Source organism: Myripristis murdjan, chromosome 1, assembly GCF_902150065.1.
Source record: "Myripristis murdjan chromosome 1, fMyrMur1.1, whole genome shotgun sequence".
Classification (NCBI taxonomy): domain Eukaryota; kingdom Metazoa; phylum Chordata; class Actinopteri; order Holocentriformes; family Holocentridae; genus Myripristis; species Myripristis murdjan.
In genome coordinates this window covers 9,642,054-9,664,713 of record NC_043980.1, presented here as the reverse complement: position 1 = coordinate 9,664,713, position 22,660 = coordinate 9,642,054, and the positions used below count along the sequence as shown (strand labels likewise).

The 22,660-nt window shown below is 41.7% G+C and overlaps 1 protein-coding gene across 2 annotated transcripts; it reads left to right on the top strand.

The window, feature by feature from the left end:
* The first annotated feature begins 341 nt into the window (after window positions 1–341).
* Window positions 342–20,586, top strand: LOC115364855 (interleukin-2 receptor subunit beta). Of its 2 annotated transcripts, none has more exons than XM_030059611.1 (11): window positions 342–436; window positions 13,027–13,087; window positions 13,654–13,861; window positions 14,570–14,681; window positions 14,840–14,918; window positions 15,312–15,405; window positions 15,584–15,717; window positions 16,581–16,791; window positions 17,849–17,948; window positions 18,530–18,608; window positions 19,198–20,586. In XM_030059611.1, exons 3-11 carry the CDS (start codon window positions 13,768–13,770, stop codon window positions 20,194–20,196), a joined length of 1,902 nt encoding a protein of 633 aa, XP_029915471.1. In that variant the 5' UTR covers window positions 342–436; window positions 13,027–13,087; window positions 13,654–13,767; the 3' UTR covers window positions 20,197–20,586. The 2 variants fall into 2 exon arrangements, with proteins under 2 accessions (XP_029915471.1, XP_029915400.1); XM_030059540.1 differs by having other exon boundaries at window positions 14,570–14,690.
* Window positions 20,587–22,660: the final 2,074 nt, after the last annotated feature.

The following is a 22,660-nucleotide window of genomic DNA, read 5'->3' as shown; positions in this document are numbered from 1 at the left end:
CGAACCCCTCAGCACTTTAACAACCACGTGCTATTCTTGGCCTGAAGCTCGAGATAAAAAGAAAGCGAGGCTCGAAAAAGGAGAACGGAAAGAGAAAGGCAACCAAAAAAGGGGTTTTCACCATGAGCGCCGCTTCACACGTTTTGGGGGAGACGTAAGCCTTAGGTAGCGCTCACCCTACTTACTAGGCCTACCGTAAGTGCAACCGCGCAAACCACTGTTTTTTTTTTCTTTCTTTTTTTTTTTTTTTTTTTACAAGCCTTTCCACTTCCTATGTGACGTGAGATCAGCTACAACCGAGACCAAGGTTTGTAGCTAGAAAGGAAACCAGTTGTCATTACAGGCTGATTCACTCTATGGACTTATCTATCATCTACGCCTGATAAGAAACAGTCAAGTGGAGGGGAAGGCTCTTCGCAGAAAGACTCTGAGTCGGGTACGTTCATTGTGACACCATGATTATTACCGGAGACTTATGAATGATGTTTTTTCTTGTGAATGATAGAAGTCTGGTCCTAAGTGATGCAACAGCAGCAGTAATAACCATGATCTAGACAGATTTATTTGTAAAGGGGTTTTAATGAACCAAGGTTGTCATTAATTGAATTTGAAGGTCAGAGCATGTGTGTGTGTGTGTGTGTGTGTGTGTGTGTGAGTGTGTGTGTGTGTCCTTGTAAAGATGAGGAAAATGCGAGGTTTTATGGAGTGAAGCCAATGAAGATTCTCATAAGCAGTAACAATATAGTATGTAATACAAGTAAGTCTGTATGTGTTAGTGTGTGTGTGTTAGTGTGTGTGTGTGTGTCTGTGTCTGAGTGTGAGAGAGAGAGTGCGTGTGTGCGAGCGCATGTGTGTGTGTGTGATGAAAAACCACATTGATTCTGCTCATATTGTGTAATACCACAATACGACGTATATCGTTCAAAGAAAAGTGGAAGGGGGTCACTGTTAGAAAAACGATAAACATCATAAACAGAAAACACGTTCCGGTAGTTTTCCGTAATGGTGATGATGGTTTTGGAGAATTGCTGAGGCTTTTACTCCCTGGGTCTTCCAGATTTTAGAGATAGCAGATAACAGACTTAACCAAGACGTAAGGGCAACATTTCTCATGTTGGGACGAGATTTCAAGCCATTAAAACCTCATTAATGGTAACAAACTATAGCTCCGGCTTTTGTGTCCTGTCTGTCTGTGCCATAATACTGACTTATGGAAAATGTTTGACATGATCCCTCACATGGTGCGCCGTGTGACAGCGTGCGTCTGAGACTCACAGTGACCTCAGAAAGGACAGAAGTGACAGATTTTCTGTAAAGATCGCCGGCAAAAAAACAAAAAGATCTGCCAGAGAGAGAGAGAGAGAGAGGCAGGTAGAGAGAGGCAGGGAGGAGGGGGTGAAAGTGAGAGACTTTGTGGGCAGGCAGGAGAGGAAGAGGAGTGAGAAAGAGAGGGAGAGAGGAGAGCGAGCGAGCGAGTGGGAGGGAGAGAGAGAGAGAGAGAGAGCAGAAAAGAAAGAAACAGTGTGAGGGTGAAAGAGGAAAAAAATTCACAAAAAAAAGGTTCTGGCGGGATCCACTCCAATTTCAAAGCAGGCACATTTACATGCATTAATATGTTCTTAAGTATTAATGATATTAAAACCTATATGTGACCCCTACTGGCAGCCAGAGGGAATTACAGATTCTGATTCTCCTTTTTAATATTTTATTGTTCTTTTAATCCTATTAATTAATCTTTTTTCTTTCTCTCTGTAGCAATTTGAGATTGTTAAATGTAAAGTGCGTTACAAATAAAATTTATTATTATTATTATTATTATTATTATTATTGTTATTATCACAGCAACAGAGATAAAAAATAAATAAACAAATAAAAAATGATTCCCCTTCTGTTCCCTTGATTTACATGTCGGCCTGTGACTCTCTCTCACATTAAAGTGATAGTTTGCACTCTTACCTATATTGTGGTGTTTGCTGGTCAATAACAACCTGCAGGGTCTCTATCGACTTAATTTACTGGCAGTACACTCCCACTTCCCTGTTCGTGCAGCAGGGAAGCAGTTTATGGCCCAAACTCAGATGATGTGTCACGCAAACACACGGGCCGGCAAATGTCACCATATGGAGACGAATGAGGCTGTGATCACATGGGAGCATGATGAGGCACAAGGTGCTCTTGTGGGAATCACAGGTAAACACACTGAATGCAAGGAGTGTGACATCAAAGCCATTGCTGTGTACTTGCACTCCATTTAGCGAACGTGAATATTGTTGAGTGAAATATTCAAACGTAAGATGCCAGCCTGTTGTATGGCTGCAGCATCAGACATCAAATACAAAAATATACACGCGTCTTGTGCATCGTTTTATACACATTTCCCTGTAATTCAGCAGGATATGACCGGAAACCTTGAGATCCCCGCTAGAGTTCAAAATTAAGTTCTGTGAGTTTGAACAAAGCTTGGTCGCGCAGCAATGACAAAAGAAAGCTGAACGTACTCAACATCTATTCATTGGAAGAAATACAAGCTGCAACACAACTTCAACTTGATGCATCCTGGGAAGCACCTAGAAACCCACCACGGCCCCAGTGGGAGCCACTTCGGGTTGGAGGGGATTTGCAGCTGCTGAGGCACAACCTTTTTAAAAAGGGGTGCTTCCCAGGCTGCATTCAAAACCTGTTTGATCATGGTTTAAGATAGCTAAGGTTGGGGCGTTTGTGTTCCCAAATTATTATATGCAGAGAGCTGTGGTGCACATGTGTGAAAACGGGCGCAGTTTGGTTAAGTTTAGGCACCAAAAATACTCTGTTAAGGTTGAGGGGAAGCTTAGTGGATCTTTGTCATCATGCAGACGATAATAAACATGCAGAAAGGAGCGAAACAAAACACCTGGAGACAAACGCCGGACTTGCTTCATGCAGAGATTCAATTCTGGTCTCCAGGTTGAAAGTCCTGTGTCTGGATGACCCAACCACCACCCAGTGCTGATTTTGTCACTTTTTGTACAACCACATTGTTGTTACAGATGACCGGTAGAGGTTGTTTAACTTTGAAAGATAACTGCAGCTCGTAATAAGCTGCTTGGGTTCTGCTCGAGGTTTCTGGTCGTGTTTAAAGGGTTTTTCCTCGCCGCTGTCGCCCTGTGCTGGCTCTTGGGGGAGAGTTTGGTCCATGCATTTGGCCGATATCTGTTGGGTTTCTGCAAAGCGCCTTGAAATTGAATTGAAAATTGAATTTAATTGTACAAATGACCTGTGATTCCTGCGTTTCTGTTTCTTTGTTGCTCCTGTTATAAAGTGTTAAGAACCGTTCTTGCCTTTTTCTAAAGTGATGTTATGTTGCTTTGCTGCACAACCAGATGTGAGGCAGATGAAGCTGAAGTTGAAGTCGAGGTTGAGGTTCATTTTGACAGTGAAATTTGGATTAATGTGAGTAGAAATCCGACAAAAAGTAGTCAGAGGATACTACATCACAATGTCAGTACTGCCTCATCTTTTCCTCTCTGGCCGGAGACGAAAAACATGTTTTGCCACCAGTTCACTGATTTGTAGTAAATGCGGGGGTTAGAAAGAAATCTCAGCAGGGTGAAGTCATTTTTGAGTCACCTGTATTGTTTGACGGCTTTGTCAAGCTTGTCCTATTTCCCTTTTTCGTTTTCACAATTGTTCTTTCATGCATGATCATTGTGATCGCAGAAATGTTGCTTCATTGTCTGCCTCTGTGGCGCTTAGTGTGAAACGTCTCACCGGTAATTACTTGTAATACCGGTGATGCAACAACAGGTTATTCCCCTGTTGCGCTCGCTGTCGGTCACTGTGCATGTGAACGTACAGACTATCAATTCACTTTGGTGATAAACACCGGGAGGAAAGCCGACACTCGAGCAGACGCATGCAGCATCGCAAGAGATGAGATTTTGCACACCATACAAAAGGCACACCACACACAACAATGGCAATATACTTACTTACAAATCCAAGCAATTAACTTTATACTCAGATGGAAAACACTGCAATAGCAAGCTAAAGAGCTGACACAAGCCTGCCCCATCAACCTGCATTGGTTTATTACCAGAAGTAAACAAAAGTGCAGTAAAGGCACAAGTAACCAAGGCATATCATCAACCAGGACAACAGGCAGAATGTACAATAGCTGGCCTTCATGCATATTATCAGCACAGGTGGAACACATCATTTAGCTATTATACTGCTCAGTTGTGGCTACAGTTATCACTATAGGTCATCAGAAGTTAAATGTCATGAAAATACCACTGCAAAGGCAAGAGAGGCAGTGTCCAGCGGTGCCGTAGCGTGCAAGAAAACAGCCTGTGGACCTTCATGTTTCACTGATTTTACAGCAAACAGAGGAGAAACCTGACTTTTAGGATCTGACGGACGTTTGTTAGGGGGTCAAAAGTGGAATTTGCACCATCTCAGCTTTCTGTCTTCTTTTTTTTTTTTTTTTTTTTTTTTTTTTTTTTAGCTGTTGCTAGTGTTTGTTTGTCTTGCCATTTCACTCTTGAGGCCTCCTTGCCCCGTGCACACACACACACACACATATACCTGCACTGCACACAAAGAACAGCAATGTAACACAACTTGAATTAGACTCTGATGTTGCCTTCATTTATTATCTTCACTGTTACTAAAAAAAAAAAAAAAAAAAAAGACAAGATCACATTCTGTATGTGCTGCTGTGGCTGCAGCGCTCCGTTTAAGCCACTTATGTTGAGTTAAATATTCAAACCCAAGATGTCAGTGTTTAACGGCTGCAACAATACATCAAATAGTAAATATCTGGATGTCTTGTGCAGCATTTTATGCACATTTGCCTGTAATTCATCAGGGGATGTTTGGTATCTTTGGAAACCTTGGGATCTCCACTAGAAGTTAAAATAAAGTTCTGTGGGTTTGAACAAAGGCGCAGCAGGCGTTTGCAAAGACAAACCCACTGTCACCACTGGCACAGTCCAAGAGTTTACTTCAAGCGACATGTGAAAGTGTAACTGCGAGTTTAACCACAGGCTGAAAGTGGAGAGGCCGACGTGTGTAGATGTGTGAGTTATGAAATATGTGAGTCTCACATTCACCAAACCATGCAACTCACAGACACACACATGCTCTCACACTCACACTCACACACAGGGTGAGCAGGGCAGAAAGTCTATATGGACGAGTGCAGGGTTCATACCAGGCTATGGCTTTTTTTAAATTTTTTGGCAGGAGTCAGCAGTACTAATATGCAGATAATAAAATAAGGCGATGTAGTGCATACACACAAAGCTGAAGCACAGCGATGATGGCATGAAACAAACAGGCCTTATAAGATCAGCTACTACACCACAAACTGAGGTCGAGGCCATATCTCGCTCTATCTCTCTCTCTCTTTCTCGCTCTCTCTCACACACACCTACGTGCGCTCACACACATGTACATATGCAGCAGCTAGGCAAAAAGCCTAACTGCCCAGAGGCCATGTTGAAGGGGTGATGGGAAGGGGGAAAGGGGGGAGGGGGGGTGGTGTATGCGACAGAGGAAGTGTGGGCATGCTGGTGTGAGGTTTTTTTTTTTTTTTTTTTTTTTTTGACTTATTAGAACAACAGAAGCGTTCTTGGAAGAGGGGGTTAGGATGTGGCTTTGTATAGCTGCCTGTGCGTGTGTGTGTGTGTGTGCATGTGTGTGTGTTTGTGTGTTACAAAGAGAGAGAGGGGTGTTTGTGTGTGTGTGTGCTAGAAAGAGAGAGAGGTTTTTGTGTGTGTGTGTGTGTGTGTGTGTGTGTGTGTGTGTGTGAGAGAGAGAGAGAGAGAGAGACTGCTGTCAGCTGTTTCATTTCTCTGTTTGACTGGATAAGGGAAACTCCAAATGTCACTGTTAAAGAAGGTTCAAAGACATTTAGGGTAAAGAAGCAAAAGAGATCAAGAAAGAGAGAGAGAGAGAGAGAGAGAGAGAGAGAGATGAAACAGAAGAGATCAGGCTCCAGGTACGGGTAGATAGGGTTAGAGGAAGACAGATAGCGACCACAGCTACAGAGGTTTGGATCTGATCACCTCAGTCAAAGTGGCACCCCGTCAGTGAGGTTTTTTCCCGCTGTTGGTGCAGCCCTGCGGACGGCAGCAGTGTGGCCTGCTGCCTCGTTTGATGCGCCAAACGCCAAACCAGGTCAAAAGTCCACCGGTGAGACAGAGAAAAAGGTGGTCGCAGCGTCAGACGTGGGGGCGCAGAAGCCGACAGGAGAGGGCAGGCAGGAGTTTGTCAGGGTTGATGACAAAATGATGAGACACACAGCAACTCAACAGACTGATCACTCCGTCTCCAAAATCCATCAAATGTGCAGTTCATCAACATATTCCACCTTAAACGCGACAATTTGAATTATTATCATCACCCTCTGCCGCTGATGACATAATCAACATCTATTTAGCCACTTACACAGCTCATCATGTCATGTCCTTGGCCTTTTCCCACTGCGGTAACTGAAGTACGTGACTTTTCTACTTTCATATTAATTGCACTGAATTGCTTGAACATATTTTTTGCGATGTGATCAGTGCAATTCCAGGTATTTATTTGGACTTTCCAGTGTTAATATTCAGCTTTTGTATGACTCTACCTGATCCAAACCTGATACCAAGTTAAAAGTCGACCGATGACCTTTTGATGCTAAGACCAGTATGATTTATATTAGTCAGGTTGATAAGAAGTTAGGCATCGGTACTGACTCAAAAAAAAAAGTTATTATTAAAGTTAGTTAAATTAAATATGTCTAATGCATCATTCGGGCTGCATGCGGCTCCTTCAGGCACAAACCGAGGCTACTGTTGTAGCCGGATTATAGTTACATTTTTAAAGTCAGGTTTTGTATAACCTCATTACATGTAATCCCGTTTCTCTTCAGATCCCGATCGAATCCCTCTAAGTCGGACAGCGCGGCACAATGGTGCAGTTGGAGTCAGATTGGTGTGATCTCACTATGACCTTTGCATTTTCACAGAAGGAAAATCCCATTTTCCTTTAAACAGCCCCTACCATTGAAGTATCAGTATAATGCTCTTGTTACTGGTGCCAATGACAACATAACAACATTACAGGAGCATTAAGGCAGCAGCAGAAAAGGGCCACTTCCCTTTATAAAAGGCAGCATGACTGATACTTTTACATGATCTCAACTTCCCTTTTCGGAGCCCTTTTGTTTAGTGTCACACCAGATCCTGCAGGGAGAAGTTGGATTTTTTTAAAAACATCCAAATGCTTCAAAGTGTGACTTACTGTTATTAATATGAACGCAGCACTCATGATATTAGTCATGTTACCAGAAGAAAACTGATAGACATAAAGTGTGTCTTTGTAATGCGCTGTACGGGCGAGGGAACAGAACCTGTTCTTTTAGTATCGTGCATGAATCATGTCTCGAAAAAGGATTTTTTAAGAAACGTTTGACGCAGTAATCATGCAACTTTGGGGCTGCGCAGCTTTAGGTGATATCTGTCACACTATATTAAGAACAGGAAGTGCTTGTACAGGAAGTGCACCTGTCAGAATAATGGAACATTCTCGGAAAAAAAACACCCTGACCTTTATTAAAGCATGTCAGAACAGGTGACCGGATCATTAGCGGCAACGTGTTACTTCCCCTGTGCACGGAAATGGAAAAAAAACAAAACAACTTTGTGGTTAGAGTGCAAAAATGTTCAGTTTAACAGATATTTAACCCAGATCCAGACTTTACATCTTAGTATTCTTACAGCAAATGACAAACAAGTGCCAAAAAAGTGATTTTTTTTTCTTTAATCAAGAAATAAAATCAACTTAAATGTGTCAATAAAAACACAGTGAGACTAAATGCCACGTACTCACTGTTAAGGTGATTTTTTTTTTTTTTTTTTGCTATGTAGAGTTCAAATTCTTGTTTGAGAGTTTCAGTCTGGAAGAAGTAATCAGTCCTGTCCTTCAAAGTCATATGAGCAGGATCCAAGGGAAAACTGGAAAATAAATAATAACTGAGATATAACCGACACATTACATGGAATATGCATCCAGGAAATCTGTGTGAGGAAGTTTTAGCATCATCCTTGACAAAGAAAGGCATTTAAACTCTGCACAGCACACGCCTTTAGGATGACAGATGATTTCTTGGCTCTCCTCCTAGAAATTTTTCATTGCATTGTCTTTCTCTGTGCAGGGAAAGTTGACCGATCACGCGGTCATTTCCAGCAACATCCTGTTTCCCATTTGTACACTTCCACAAATTCACATGTGGGATTTTTCCCGGTGCAGCCACAGCCTTGTACTTTGAGTTTGTTGGAGCAGTTGGGGGGACAAATACTTTGCTCAAGGAACCCACTGGTGGAAACTGCTGAGGAAAAGTAGAGCATTTCGAATTCAGCTTCCTGACCCGATCCAATGATTTGACCAGATAGTGTTCATGTTACAAGCCTCTTTAACCTCCACATTGCCAGCAGAGGTGACACTCACGGCAGTTTTGGGGCAGCGTACGTTTTCAGCAAGGGTAAGAAAGTACGAAACAGGATATAAAATTACCCACAAGGTTCCCTTTTCATGCCTGTGTTTAGTGTACAGTTATATTTATGACTGTGTTGTGGGACAGTATTGAAATTTAGAAACAAGCGCTCTCTCTTGGCTGTTATTCTGCTCTCTTTTGGCTGTTATTTTTAATTGCAGCCTCAGTTCACGTGGGCTCGGAGACCTGACAGGTCAAATGTAAATCCCCAGGATCCTTATGTTAAATGTATTTATTTATTTATTGAGTCACTTGTTTGGTCTTTGAACATAAGCTCTTATTGCTGCACACTTCCCGGAGGTCAGCTGCAGATCCACAGTGACATTTTTCTCCTTGGATTTTCTGTTAATGAAGTTAGAGTCTCTGAAGGTGGATTTCCTTGTTCGCAGTCGCTGCTCATGCAAACCACAAAAGTAGAGGAGGTTTGAGAAGCAAAATCCTCCTCAACACAGCCATTTATTCCTAATTTATTAATAATAATTATTAATTAAAAAATACATGCCTTAGCCCATGTCTCTCCACACCTCATCCAGTGATGCTCCTTTTACTCACATTTCTTTATATGTGACTAAGTGATCAGCTGGTGACCACAGCCTTATGTCATGTTTTAATATGCATACACACCCTGCAAATTCTTCACTTCTGCTTCTATTTACACTGACCACTGCTTCCTGGGTGCCCTAAAGGATGTGGACGTTCTTGAGAAAGAGCGCTTAGATCAGTAAATAAAAGCTTCCAGGTACTGGGTGGAGGTTACATCACTATTAATCAGCCACAGAGCAAAACAGAAACTCACTTAGTGCATTTCAAAATGTTATGAATTACAGCTGTAAAGATTATGAAATGTGGAAGTGGTAGGCTAAAGATTTCAGCAGAGGCACTGTTAAAGAAATCTGAAGCTTTTTTCCGGGTAATCATAATGAATTGCAGAATTGAGTCACACATTATTCGTTGGCAGTGTTTCCACGGTTAGCCATTACTGCAAGTTTTGGCAAGATGATGGTGGACTGGGTGGCCGAGTGCTGCTTCCTACGCTCACACAGCAGCTGAGTTTTGTTTTTTGGTTTTTTCCCCCTGTAGATCTTATCTTTTTGCCTTGCGTGGGACATCAGCGTGGCAAGATATCTGCCATCAACATCAATAACAAACATGCTGCTCATTTCTTGAGTTGTTGCACTGCAAAAACTCAAAATCTTACCAAGATTATTTGTCTTATTTCAAGTCAAAATGTCTTATTTTTAGTCAAAACATCTCATTACACTTAAAATAAGACATGATCACCTCAGAAGTAACTTGTTTTTAGACAATTTTCACTTGTTTCAAGTGAAAATTTACGTGAAACAAGTGAAAATTTGCTTGTTTCATTGGCAAAATTTGTTTCTTGTTTAATTTTCACTTGTTTCAAGTGAATTTTCACTTTTTCCACTGGCAAATTTTGCCGTCCACGTGGTGGCAGAAAAAAGGGAAAAGGGGGCTTGGATTGAAGCAAATCAGCACATAAAGTGCATTTTTCAGTGTATTTTTCCGCTGTTCACACTGGCATAAATAATATATCTGTCACTTTTAAGGAAACAAATCAGATCTGGACCATCAGCCTGATGGCACACACTGTAGGCTGCAGTTACTGTTAAATCACCATATTTACCCATCAGTAGTGACATTATCACCTGTTTTTATTGCAAAAGGTAGTTTTATTTATTGTGTTAACCTGAGTAATGTACGGCTACCCCCCAAAGACAGTGAGAACTTGACACAAAGTATTGATCCTAAAGGAGGTTTATTACAACCCCAGCCACAGCCTGTTCACCCTGCTGCCGTCAGGCAAAAGATACAGAAGTATCTGCTGCCGTACCACCAGACTACAGAGCAGCTTCTTCCCTCAGGCTGTGAGACTACTAAATGCGCCATCTGCACTCCTCCATGCTTAATAATTCTATTTTTTATACAATCAATTAATCAATCAAGAGGGAACCACATTTTAATTTCACTATACAACCTGTTGTATAATGACCAATAAACTTCCTTGTATCCTTGTACAAGTTTAAGCAATGTATATACTTCTAGTAGCTCAACCGGACTGTAACCATAGAAACAGCTGTAGCTAGCATCCAGGGCTGTAACCATGGAAACATAAACAAATCCAGTAGGACTGTCGTTCAGCCTCTAACCAGTTATCAAAAATTTGTGGCGTAAATCAAAAGTCACATTGGAGAAATCCGTATATCAGCCGAGTGTTTGTCTGCAACCAAGGACTGGCATCTTTTTCTAATTCTCTGCTTAAAGGGTTTTTTGCTTGTTTGTTTTTTTAAAATACAGATCAAGTAAATTTATAATCTCAATTTAGGATTCTGTTGGTTTACAAACTTTATCCATGCCCTTAGAAACTGTGCGTACAGAGGTTTAGTACAAATGTACTTTTTTTTTTTCTCCGCCGACCCCTGGGGGCTCCGTAGTTGTACTTTGTGAACAATAATAATAATATTATTAACAATAATGATGATTAAAAATGTTTCAAATGTTCTGTAACTGTTCTCAGCGGACATTACGTGCGTGATGAAGCTCTGATGTTGCTGACTGTTGATTACTGTCATCTCCTCTTACTCAAACTCCTTTCAGTAGAAGCACCTCTCTCACAGTTACTTGGTACGAACAGATGGAGGCTGTGGGGCTGAAAACGTTTTGTGTTGCCGGCATGACAGTGACTCCATGAGCGTCACCAGTGTCATCATGGATAAAGTTCGTCAAGCGCAGTCAGATCTTTAAATAAGGCCATTTATCGCTGAAATGAAACAAAATGAGTTGACTCAGAGGTGTGAGACAATCGTGTGTCATTCAGAATGACAGCGCTGAGCCAATACAAAAAGATGAATTATGACTTATTCATGCAATTATTCATTCAAAATCCTGTCAAACTAAACCCATACATGACAAAAACAGCAGTTAACGCACTTTGCCTTTATGAACAGTGTTTACTGCATTGCACAAACTCTTTGAATATAAGCTCTTATTGCTGCACACTTCCCGGAGGTCAGCTGCAGATCCACAGTGACATTTTTCTCCATGGATTTTCTGTTAATGAAGTTAGAGTCTCTGAAGGTGGATTTCCTTGTTCGCAGTCGCTGCTCATGCAAACCGTAAAAGTCGAGGAGGTTTGAGAAGCTGACGTGCCAAAACCCATCTTGCAAAATCCTCCTCAACACAGCCATTTATTCATAATTTATTAATAATAATTAGTAATTACAAATACATGCCTTAGCGCATGTCTCTCCACACCTCATCCAGTGATGCTCCTTTTACTCACATTTCTTTATATGTGACTAAGTGATCAGCTGGTGACCACAGCCTTATGTCATGTTTTAATATGCATACACACCCTGCAAATTCTGCACTTCTGCTTCTATTTACACTGACCACTGCTTCCTGGGTGCCCTAAAGGATGTGGACGTTCTTGAGAAAGAGCGCTTAGACCAGTAAATAAAAGCTTCCAGGTACTGAGTGGAGGTTACATCACTATTAATCAGCCACAGAGCAAAACAGAAACTCACTTAGTGCATTTCAAAATGCTATGAATTACAGCTGTAAAGATTATGAAATGTGGAAGTGGTAGGCTAAACCCATACATGACAAAAACAGCAGTTAACGCACTTTTCCTTTATGAACAGTGTTTACTGCATTGCACAATAAGTGTTTGATGTTTATTCCTGTGCTCAGGACTCACACTGTGGGGTCACACTGTGAAGCTGTGTGTGTGTGTGTGTGTTTCTCAGGGGGCAGCAATCACCACAAGTCCTATCTGGCACAAACATCCACATTCACACATGCATGCAAACACAACTCATCCTGTTTTTGACAGAGTAAATGTCACCATGTGGTTCGGCGGTGATCACCTGTTCATGTCAAGGTGAAGCCCCCTGTGTGTGTGTGTGTGCGTGTGTGTGGAGCACTTTTATTATTGCCTTATGGTTTGCCGTGAAGGACATTTTTGCAGTAGAAAAGAGAACAAGCGTCATGTCATGTAAGCAGAAAAGAGAACAAACTCTGACACGCAGACTTTGACATATGGAGCTGGCCACTGCATGTGTGCACATCCTTGTAGTGGGGTAATATGATGATGTCAGAGTTGTGGAGAATTTTAGGTCAGCGCTGTGGACGGTATTTTTTTTTTCCATTGAAATGCAGCATAGTGTAAATCAATAGCTTTTAAAAATGTGAACACTTGGCAAACGTCACATTAAAACATGCACTTATTTAGAGGCTGCAGTAATACACTTGAGGAAGGTGTAAGCTCGTTCAGATCAACAGAAATGAACTGACCTGATAGCATCAGGTTTGTGCTCTTGGCTTTGTGGGAGGAAGAGGGGGAGTGGATTCACACCACGGCAAGATAAAAGAGTAATCTGACTCATATTCTTAGCAGTGACCTTCTAAGACTGTTATCATTGATCCGCTCGCTTTTCTCCTTATGATGAATCAGTTTCTCAAGCAATGAAATGTCTGTGTTTTTTTAGACTGCGTTAAAGGGAATGAAGCAGCTACTTCAAGGCAGATCCTGTGCATCTTTATGACCAGGTAAGTCACATATCTAAAGCCAGTGCTGAGCTGATTTTCGTGCTTGAAATATTTGTATTTTTTTAGTGTTTTTGTATCTATATTTCCTTACTAGGGTCAACAGGCGTCACTTTATAATATAATTTCATCTCAGTGGGTATTTTCTCACACTTTCAAACCAAATCTGGTGCATTTAAGTGAGACTGTGTGTCATGCGGGTAAGGTTGGTTTCGGTGTTGCCATGGCAACGTAACAGGTGCTTCGTCTGAATCCTGGAAGTGGACAGTCGACAGTCGAAGGGTCAGAAGCAATTTCTGCTTTCTGCTCTGCCGTTTCTGCTTTTCAGATCACCTGTGGGTGTTGCAGGTTCTGAGTGTGTGTAAGTGTCTGTGGTGATGCCAAGTGGTTTGGGTGTGTTTGTGAACGTGTGTGTGTGTGTGTGTGACCGTTTCTGCACAGGGGGCCGAATGCAGAAATAACTAGGACATAGGAACACCGCAAACTAAAAAAAAAACACAGCACCTCCACTCCCTTTGCTCACCACATCTGTGCCACATGTCAGCAGCTGTATCTGTTGTTCTTTGCAGGATGAGAAGAAGAAAGCAGTGAGAGCTCGCCCCACGCCCAGCGGAACGCAACACCTCTCGAAACTCCCGTTCTCCCACTCACCCGGTCCCTGTGGTCTGACACCTTCATCCCAGATGGAGAGAGAAAAGACAGTCCGTCTGCTGTGCCTCCTTGTTGTTCTGCTTCAAGTCGGCGAAGGCGTGGGCTGTCCCAGCCGCCTTCATGAAAGTTAGTATTTGATTGATCCATCGATTCATTGGTTGACTGTGACTGTCCCTTCAGTAGCTTAAAAAATCCCATATTGTACCACAGTGTCACATAATACTCTGCATCTGCTGATTGAAACAAGTTGCTGAGTGAAACATTCACAGCCAAGATGCCATTGCTTTAGGGCTTTGCTTTTTTCATAACATTAAATAGTAAAAATCTAGACGTCTTGTGCACCATTTTGAACACATTTCCCTGTAATTCAGCAGGACATGTTTGGTATCTTTGGACACCTCGAGATCTCCGCTAGAATTTAAAATAAAGGTTTTGAGCTACTTTGAAGTGTGTCCGTACAGCATGCAGTTTTACTGTGATGATCAGCTTTACGTTGGGACTGGCAGAAGTGGAGAGGATCTATTTTTAAAAACCAGGCAGCCTCACTGAAATGAAAATCTCAGACAAACAAAAAGACAATGCAAAAGCATGACTGCATGATTTGTTTTGGTCTATGATTAAGAATAGACTTGTGCATGAACATAAACTGTGGAAAGAGTGTGGGCTTTAATTGTAGGTGATCGATCGACTTTATTACTGGAAACACTGGGCATGTCATCGTTAGCGGCAGATGTTAGGGGCTTTTTTGATGAAGAGAGATAAAACTGACAAACAAAATGCAGTCGCAGCTCCAAGATGAAACACCTGACATCTCATGTCCTTTGCCTCTCGCAGATCTCGAGTGCTTCAACGACTTCAATAACATCATCACCTGTGTGTGGAACAGCTCGGAGCACAGAGACAGGCTTTGCACGGTCTATGCCAAAGACAAAGAGTCAAACTTAAGGTATAAAAGGTACAAAAGTATCTGCATAGACAGACACATTGATATAGTGCACACACACATTGTATACACATAACTGTATGCATACACACATACCTGCATGGTATTCTGTGCACATAGCATATGAAATGAAGGGTGACTTTTTTTAAAAAAACACACAGGTCCTCCTGTAAACTGACGCCTGCTGACGCCTCCGGATCAGCTCAGAGGAAATGCTCCATGACCTTCAGCGACGTCTATGTGAGTGTGAGCATCAAAACATCATCATTGTTGTTGTTATCATTAGCCCAGCCAGTTAAAAAAAAAAAAAAAGTCTGTTTCCTATTTACTTCACCATCAGTGATTTTTAAGAATATCGCTTTTTGGACAGAAAGTATATACTGTATGTATTCATACAACGTTCACGTTTGCATTTGAGGCCTTTTACCTGCTCTGTCACAGGGAGCATGACCTGTTGATGAGCTCCCGAACTGTATGGCCAGGCAAAAAAAAAAAAAAAGATAAAAAGTGCAAAGGTCAAAGCTGAGATGAAGTCAGTTTTCCACACAAAGATAGCTCATTTTCCTTTTCATTCATCATCTTGTTGTTGTCTTATGTTTAACAAGTAATTTCATTTATTTTCAACTCTCTCAGGTCTTTACTCCTTTTGACACGTATTCCATCACAATAAGATGTGAGTCTCTGAATGAATCCGTGATCAGCATCGACTATGAGATACCTTGCTTCAGTGAGTACAATGGATAACGTAGCATATAGCCTACTGTGGAGAAACATTACTCCCTATAGTGCAATACCCAGGTCTGGGAACTGCACCTGAATGCTAAAATTATGGTGTGTGTGTGCGTGCGTGCGTGTGTGTGTGTGTGTGTGTGTGTGTGTGTGTGTGTGTGTGTGCAATATTGCAGTAAAGCTATATCCTCCAGGGAGGCCGCAGGTCAACTTTACCTCCATCTCCTGGTCTGCTGAAGAGCCCAGGAACCCTAGTTTTAAAGTGTACGACTTCGAGCTCCAATGGAAACAATGCACAGAATCATGGAACGTGAGTGTATATGTTAGTGTGTGTGTGTGTGACACAGCATGTCTGTGTGTGTTGTGTGCGGTGTGTGAGACAGTCTGGGTTAGACTGTTGAAGATACATTGATTTTTTGAGTCACTGTAAGGTACACTGCAAAAACTCAAAATCTTACCAAGATTATTTGTCTTATTTCAAGCCAAAAATGTCTTATTACTAGTCAAAATATCTCATTACACTGATCACCTCAGAAGTAACTTGTTTTTAGACAATTGTCTCTTGTTTCAAGTGAAAATTTGCTTGAAACAAGTGAAAATTTGCTTGTTTCATTGGCAAAATTTGTTTCTTGTTTCTAGCTAATTTTCACTTATTTCAAGTGATTTTTCACTTTTTCCACTGGCAAATTTTGCCAATGAAACGAGCAAATTTTCACTTGTTTCAAGTGAATTTTCACTTGAAACAAGTGAAAATTGTCTAAAAACAATTTACTTCTGAGGTGATCATGTCTTATTTTAAGTGTAATGAGATGTTTTGACTAGAAATAAGACATTTTTGACTTGAAATAAGACAAATAATCTTGGTAAGATTTTGAGTTTTTGCAGTAATGGATGATAGAATGGATCCTTGACTTGCGAGTGTAGGAAAAACTTTGCCTCTTCCTTTGTCAACTCCATTTGAGTTTATTTATGAAGAGAAAAGGAAGAGCAACCCTCAGTGGTGATGCTCGCTGGTGTGCCGTATGAGAGAAAGGGAGGGAGAAGTAGTGGCAAGAGAGTTTGTGTGGGACTGTGAGGCCAAAGCTGATGGAGAGAAAGAGAAAGAGTCAAGACAGGACACACAGAAATGTTGATACCAGCATTGTGAATGTCCACATATTTCTCCTTTGCCAGGATGCCACTACGATACTCCAAAACGACATTCAGTGTACTTCAGACTGCCAGGCTCAGCTGTATGAAGAACAACTGGTAAAAGATGAGAGCTACGATATGCGGGTTCGAGTCAAGCTCCACGACGAAGACTACCAACATGCCTGGAGCGACTGGAGTCCCACTGCATCATGGGTATCACCCATAGGGAAGACAGTCCAGCGCCAGCCAACATGTAATGAAACTGTTTATCGTGTGAAACTGCTAAATGTGAACAGGTCCAGCTAGATTTAGCTGAACAAAGTCACGGGTTATAGGCAGACTAGTTTCAAATTGGATGGTACACCACTTTTTTTTTTTTTTAGCCCCTCAGGTTAATGCCAATGATGATCTAATAATCCACAAATTGATCTTACACATTTAAATCACTGTCTTGAATCTAATATCTTATGCTGTCAAAGTGTAACAAGATATAATAACATACTAGAAATAGTATAAATATAATAAAAATACATCACATAGGATAACACACTATATACTAATGTAATGAGGTAAGTTAGGAGAATAAGAGTGGAGTGCAGAGCCTTGTGTAGAGCAGTAGGGGAACTGTGAAGGGGAGCAGGAGGGGGCCAGAATGACTGATCAGGATGAAAAAAGAAGAAAAAGATATTTTCCTATAATTTATGTGTGATTTAGCGAGGTTTCCAGTCTGCCGTGGTCTTCGCTGCCTCCCTTCAACCCAACACAGTGGAGCTGGAGGGGTCATTCGCTTCTCGAGCTCACCCTGTCATAAATGTACCTGTGAAAAACTCATCAGCAACAGCTCTTTCCAAAAACGATGACACAGATACCTGACATGGTCCACAGGCCTCAGGTAAGGGGAAGAGTTTCATTAGGAACCGTTTCCTGACAAAGAACACAAGCAAACTGTATCTATTCACCCATAAGGAACATGGACATGGATAGATAGTGCTTGCTCATGTTCTTTGGCAGGAAATAGTTCCCAAAATTCTTCATTCTTCTGTTGCGCTGGGAATTGGTGTTAGTGGTTTTGGAAAGAGCTTTTGCAGTAGAGTTTTTCACATGTACATTTTTGACCATCCAGCCCCACTGTATTTGGCCTGAACGGAGGCAGACTAGTATCCTTGCCCAAACTATCTGGGTGGGTGCCTTTGTTTTGTATTTTGAGTGAACTGTTCCTTAAAAACCATTTGCACACAGCACAGGTTTGGCCTCGAAAGTGAAATAACGTTCTGGCTAATGTGACTTGCTCTTTCTTGTGTGGTTGTCAGATCCTGATCCTTGGAATAATCCTCTGATCATCGGTGGTGCAGGCGTAGTGCTGGCCATTTGTCTGATTGTCATCTTCTTCAGGACCAAGAAAAACACCTGGTGAGTAAGAGGAGAGCATGACCAAGAGACACAACAAGCAACTATTTCTCCATGATACCTGTGTCTCCTGTGATGCAAAAATGTGTTAAATATAATCTACCCCAACCTGTGGGGATTATCCCGATCCAGGCTCGGACTGGCAATCGGTCAATTTTGGCAAATGCCAGATGGGCCAGCCCACTAGTGGACTTCAATGCCAGCAATGTGGGGACAAAAATGTAGGGAAAAAATTTGACCCATTGTGAAATTAATAAGTGCGCCTCTTGGGGTGCCGACTTTTCCTCTAGGCTGTTTCTTGGAGATTTATTTAATATTTTATTTTATGAAACCCTGTAGGTACACCTGTTGTTAGGGTGCCAACCTGATACCTGCTGCTTAGCCTATATGTTATAAATAGCCTGATACTGCTTTATGCATCTCATAAGTGCTTAAGTTGGGGAAAAGGGAGGCCAGTCCAGGTGAAAATTGTCACGGCTGAATTTTGTTCCCAGTCCGACCCTGTCCCGATCTGTCTTATTTCTTCAACAACAACACCGTTTGGTCTGTCAACTTGGCACTCAAATTGTTGCTCTATCCATCAGGGTTTACATTGTAAAGAAGATCAAAGGTCCTCCCATACCAGACCCGGAAAAGTTCTTCCAACGTAATGGAAATTTCCAGGTGAGCATTAGAATTTTTTCCTTCAGCCATCGCATAAAGGATTTGACAGGCAATGAGGGAATGCATGTTGTACTATAAAACTAGGAAAAACACTTAGGCAGATGCTATGTTCTCTGTTTTGGTATATAATGTATGCCCCTTAGGTCATATGGCATACTTTGATGTCCAGCCTTGATCTCGACCTTTGAATAATTTGAAACAAACAACAGTGAGGGTCCCGATGTGACGCCTGCCAAACCCGTCAAGTTTGATCCAAACTGAATAAAAAAAATGTAAAAATGTGTTAGAACGAGAGTCCATAACACATAAAAAGTAAAAATAAGGACAGCCTGCTGCAACACAGCCAACATAGATAGAAGTGATAACAAACGGCAAAAGTTACTCATGAGACATCAAATGATTAAGATATGATAGGATATGAGGAGGAAACAAAATAAAAATACAAATACCTTAAAACCTCCTACGGGACTGACAAAATTCCCAGGTTTGCTACTTACAGCTTTTATAGTCTTATATTCCAGTGCATGTTTCTCTTCTGTATTTCTTACCTTTTTGATTTATCGTCTTCATCGTCGACTCTCTCCTCCAGGCTTGGCTGAGTCCTCAGTTTACCAGCGAGTCCCTCCACGCGTTCTTGAAGCCAGTGGACATCGTCTCCGTAGAGGTCACCAACGTTTTGGACGCCATCACCCCCTCCTGGCCAGAAGATGCACTGCTAGAGAAAAAGAGATGGGATAACAGCTGCCAGTCAGGCAACTCCAGTTACTCCAACCCCAGTTACTCCAAACTGTGCCCGGCCCCTCTCTCCTCTCTCACCAGTGGGACTTTGGAGGCCTGTGCCCCCGACTCATCTTATGGGCCTGCTGTAGGTAAAAAAGAAGGCATAAAAGAAGGGATGGACAGAGAGGAGAAGCAGAGGGAAGACTTAGAAATTCTACAGTTGTTATCCAAAGCTAGTGAGAGTGGTGAGACTATGCAGATGTCTTCAGACTATGAGCGGGTTGAGAAACCCCAGGCTGAGCGCTGCAGGCTCCACAGCTCAGATTCAGGCATGGGCAGCTTCGAGGAGGAGCAGGTCAGCGAGGAGAGCCTAGAGGAAGCGGATAGCATCAGTATGACCGATGTCCATGGGCAGCAACAGGAGGGGATGGAGGAAATGAAGGGAAATGAGGCAGATCTTCGAAGGCTGCTCGGCGATATGAGCTGTGGTGGTGGTTTCAGTAAAGGGTCTATTCAGGTGTGCTCAGACTACGAGCGAGTAGAGAAGCTCCAGGCTGAGCGCTGCGGCCTCATGAGCCCGGATTCAGGAATAGGCAGCAAAGGAGAGGAGCAGGTCAGTCAGGAGAGCTTGGAGGACGTCGATGGGCCCATGACATCCGAAGCGTTCTGGTTTCCTCCCTCCAGCGCCTTCCGATGCGCCCTGCCCTCTTTCACCACACTGCCCTTGAATTTCTCCAGTCCAGGACTGGGTTCAGTGCCGGGACCTTTGCCAGGTCATGTGCTAGAGGAGCTGGCTCTGACAGCTTCTACCGGGCCAATAGAGCCCTCTGGTGGTGGATACATGCCAGTGAAAGGGGCACAGGCATGAGAGCAAATCTGCTCAGTAGGCTTGAACGTCAGTGCTCTACTGCACTCTGTGGCATGCAGTGTGTGCAGCATATCAATATAACAACATGGAAACGTCAGTATTCTGCGTTCGATACTGAACGCCAAAGACGCATGTCACTTTGATATTGTTTCTGCGAGCAGATCAGCTTCCATCACTCAGGATAAAGCAGCTTGATTAAAGTGGAAGAAGGACGGACTTGAAATGTCCTCGTTCCTCATTTGTTTTGACAAACGCTGGTTATTTGTCAGTTCACATCTTTAACAGGCTGCAGCATAAAATGGATGGACATCACTTCCAAACCTCCTGTGCTCAGGAAGTCAGATGTGGAACATTACGTATATTCATTGAGAGAATATTTTCAACCACCTCATACCCATTTACTTCATCTATTGTTCATTTGTAAAAATACAGTGACAAAAAAAAAAAAAAAAAAAATCTGATGTATTTTTTTAAGCATTTGAATGTGAGCTGGGTATGAATATATCTGATTTCGAACTATAACCTGAATTTCTCCTTAACTTCTGTTTTGTTTATAAAAAATGTATAGGCAATGTCTACTTGTGTTTTGCATAAGGCTTTTGTTGCTCATGATGAATAGCCTTGCATGTGGTTTATCTGTTTTTCGTTCACCTATATACTTATTTTTCATTGTCAACAATTCTGATTCCTTGAACTTTCAAGCTGCAGCCTCAAAACATACATGCAGGCAGAATCATTTATTTGACTGCTGAGATATTATTTATTTATTTAAAAAGTTGGTGAGTACTGTGTTCAGTACACCAATATATCCATACCCGTTGAAGGGGCAGTGACCTCTGATTTTCAGTAATATTTTATTTCGATAGCCCACTGTTTACTCTCTACAACATTGTAAGATGTCAATTTGTCAACAAGATTTGCCTCAGCAGACATGTAACGTACATCCTAACATGTCACCTCATCTCATAAGTCTTGTTTTCCTAAAACATTTGACAAAATCTGCCAGTGGGATGAGCTAAACCCACTTATTTCCAATGCAGTTTCATTTGCTGCAGGATTTTTTTAAGCTTTTTTTTTTTTTTTTTTTTTTTTTTTTTTTTTTTACATTTGCTGACAGTCAACTGAAATATTCAGCTGACACACTTGAATATTTACTGATGCAATGCTAAGACTATCAATGAAGCAATTCTATTTTCATATAAGTATGTTAGATAATATCTGATTTCCTGTAGCTGCACTGACAGTCACTGACAGCAAGAATGATTTAAATTATTGTCTCCTCTATACAGTACAAGATGGTTTATAGTTTATGTTTGGTTTATATGGTGAATGTATCTTTAACCTTTGTATTGTCCACTGTTCATTAAATAAACTGCAAACAAAATCACAAGGGATGGCATTTTTTTTTTTTTGGTGCTGCAGCCAGTAGGCAGGGAGGAAGTAGAGTCGGTCCATGCGGGGTGAGTCTTGGGGCGGGGTGTGTGTGGAGGGGGAGCTCAGGACAGGCAGTGTTTCATGGGTCTAGGACATTATTATTCTAATATGGGTGCTGTTTGTCAGGTGTTTGTCATTATTTTAGTTAGTTTTGTAAGTGCACAGTATTGTTTCAGTTCGTTTTTTTCCCCTAAAGTCTAGTTTTTATCTTATTTCAGTTCACTAAAATGTTTCCTCATACAGTTTTTAGTTTAGTTTTAGGTAGCTATAATCACCTTGGTGCTCAGCTGTCGGTGTTGAACAGTCTGATTGTCTGCTGGTTGGGGCCCTGAGGCTTCAGTTCCTCCTGCCTGGAGGAAGCACAGCATGTGGACTGGATGACAGGGGGCGCTGATGATCCTCCGGGTCTTCCTCACACCGTGTGGACGTCCTGGAGGGAGAGAAGCTTGCCTGTGATGATGGATGGACTGCAGTTGGACTTTATGTAGCGCTTTTCTTATCTACCAGCGACTCAAAACTCAAGTGCCTCACGCTCACCCATTATCAGACACAAACACTCACACAAATGTCCTACCCATAATATGGCCCAAACACAAAAAAAGATTACTTCAATCAAAAGAAAAAAATTTCAATCAAATAGTAACTCATTTCAATCCAAAAAACAAAACAAAACAAAAAACAAACAAACTTTTCAATCAAAGGAAAAAAGTTAAAATGCAATTTGAACTTTTCAAATTGCATTTGTGTCTTGGTCAACGACACTTTGACACGCTCTCTGGAGGAGCCGGGGCCTGAACCGGATATTGTAAACACATAAACATGAACAGGTTTGATAGATGTTGACATAACTGCCTACAACACAGCTAGAATATGGAGGAAGAAGCCAAGTTTGATGATGGTACAGATATGAGAGGAAGCTTGGTGGGTTTTTTTGTATGTTTTTTATTGTTTGTAGGAGAGATCCTGTTATTAAATGAAAATATCAATAAATGTTTACCTGTTCATCGGTTTCCATGTGGAAAAATCAGCC